Genomic DNA, 2,500 nt, shown 5'->3' with positions numbered 1-2,500 from the left:
AATATTATTTATAATAATAATAATAATAATAATAATAATAATAATAATAAAATATTATTTACATTATTATTTACATTTTTTAAACCACAAATTTACACAAAAAAAGAAATCCTGAAAAAGTGACTTTTTATATGCATGTTTGTTCTCAGATAAACAATCAATCAATCAATCAATCAATCAATAAATAAAGCATTTGTATTTTTCTATCTGAAAATTCTAACAAATAAAAAATATAATAATAATAATAAAAATAATAATAAAAATAATAATAATAATAATAATAATAATATGTTATATGCAAATGAGGAATGCTTGCACTATTCATTATGATTAACACTTAACTAAAACTGTTTAAGACAAACTATTTAACATGCAGTAATAACCTCCGTTCACCCTGTAGGTCAAGCACTGAGTGACGGTGCTTTCTAGCTTTTAGAGATAACAATAAAATAATTCTCCAGTCTGATTGGTCAGAAGGTGTGTTGTGTGTTTATATGTATGTCTTTAATGTGTAATCGTTTCCATAGTAACAGTAAGAAGTATACACCATGTAATCGTGGAACGATTAATGAAGGTGTCTCGGGTGTCTATGCTTTCTAACAGGAAGTAACGCATCCCAGCGACGTTCTACAATATTACTGTAATTATGAAGCTGTTAAAATGAGGGACATGTGGTTTAAGATGTAGATTATTTTATAGAACTGCTCGGTCTGTGTCGTGTTCTCTTGATGCACAGATCACAAAGGCTTTAATGTGGGGGCATGTTTTAACGTTTCTTTTTGATGTGAAGCCAGGCCAAGCTGTGTGTGTGTGTGTGTGTGTGTGTGTGTGTGTGAGTGAGAGAGAGAGTGAGAGAGAGAGAGAGAGAGAGAGAGAGAGAGATTGAGACCTGGTCTTCCCTCGGTGCTCAGCGTAGCATAGGGTGATTCTGTCCTCCCACATTTCAGCAGTCATCTGGTAGAGATTAATCACCTGCACACCAAAGAGTCCAGAGCTCAGTGAGAGAGAGAGAGAGAGAGAGAGAGAGAGAGAGAGAGAGAGAGAGAGAGAGAGAGAGAGAGCAAAAGAAAGAGAGAGAGCAAGAGAAAGAGAGAACAAGAGAAAGAGAGAGAGAGCAAGAGAGAGGGAGAGAGAGAGCAAGAGAGAGAGAGCGCAAGAGAGAGAGAGAACAAGAGAAAGAGAGAGAGCAAGAGAGCGAGCAAGAGAAAGAGAGAGAGAGAGCAAGAGAAAGAGAGAACAAGAGAAAGAGAGAAAGAGAGAAAGAGAGAGAGAGAGAGAGAGAGAGAGAGAGAGACAGCGAGAGTGGGATAGAGATAATAACTGATGGCAGAATAAATCACTTACCCTCTTAGGTAGGAGCTCCTCTTGGGCCAGGAAGCCTGGTTTGTGGACGTTGGGGTCGTAATCTCCGTACTGAAGACACAAAAATAAACAAAGCAAAGAAGTTCATCATATCATCAGTTCATCAGTTCATCATATCATCATATCATCAGTTCATCAGTTCATCATATCATCAGTTCATCAGTTCATCAGTTCATCATATCATCAGTTCATCATATCATCAGTTGATCAGTTCATCATATCATCAGTTGATCAGTTCATCATATCATCAGTTCATCATATCATCAGTTCATCATATCATCAGTTCATCATATCATCAGTTGATCAGATCATCATATCATCAGTTGATCAGTTCATCATATCATCAGTTGATCAGTTCATCATATCATCAGTTGATCAGTTCATCATATCATCAGTTGATCAGTTCATCATATCATCAGTTCATCATATCATCAGTTGATCAGATCATCATATCATCAGTTGATCAGTTCACCAGGATTTCATCATTCAGTAGCTACTCATATTCCCAGTTTCCTCATATTAGTTATCTCCTCTCATTCTCTCTGCATCTCTGTAGAAAAAAATTGCCTAATTTAATTAAAAGTGCTGTGTTGTAACCTTTGGATTCGATTAGACTTTCCTGACAGATCACAGCGAGAGCAAATTGAAGGAGTTCGCTAAAATCAGTGACGGACAACTCGGTGGAGTAGAAACCAAATTGCCTTCCTCCATCTTCATTACCGGTGTCAAATCCACTCTTTTTCAGGCAGCAAGATGCACATTTAACATAAAACGCCTTGGAAACGATGGTCAGTCGTTCGGTGCGTCTCAATCCGCTCTCTAGTTCACTACTCAGGACAACGATCAGGAAGTTTAGGTTCGATCGCAAAAAAGTTTAGGTTCGTTCCTTGCAGTGCTCTGGAACGTTCGCGCCCTAGATAATAATCCCACAATGCATAGCAAAAACCAGGGAGCATCACAATGTAAAGTTAGAAAACAAAAGGCGGACGAACTCTGAACTTCGTTTGCATGTAAGTAAGTAGCTTGTTGTCGATGTAGAAGCTCACAAAGGATTACTGATATTTGTTAGCAATTTTTAAGTGTTTTTTGATTCGAAAGGGAAAAAAAACTAAGTAAAAAGGTCCGCTAGCTAGCCGAC

General features: G+C 37.4%; 1 protein-coding gene across 1 annotated transcript in view; it reads right to left on the bottom strand.

Moving 5' to 3' along the window:
* Positions 1-2,500, bottom strand: part of nf2a (NF2, moesin-ezrin-radixin like (MERLIN) tumor suppressor a) — a 39,618-nt gene that overhangs the window by 16,972 nt on the left and 20,146 nt on the right. Inside the window, exons 5-6 of the mRNA XM_060883169.1 lie at positions 1,345-1,413; positions 890-972 (exon numbers count right to left, since the gene is read on the bottom strand). Coding sequence (XP_060739152.1) covers positions 890-972; positions 1,345-1,413 — 152 coding nt within the window. The remainder of the gene's footprint in view (positions 1-889; positions 973-1,344; positions 1,414-2,500) is intronic.

This window comes from Tachysurus vachellii, chromosome 12, assembly GCF_030014155.1.
Source record: "Tachysurus vachellii isolate PV-2020 chromosome 12, HZAU_Pvac_v1, whole genome shotgun sequence".
NCBI lineage: Eukaryota > Metazoa > Chordata > Actinopteri > Siluriformes > Bagridae > Tachysurus > Tachysurus vachellii.
This window is presented reverse-complemented; position numbering and strand designations above follow the sequence as displayed.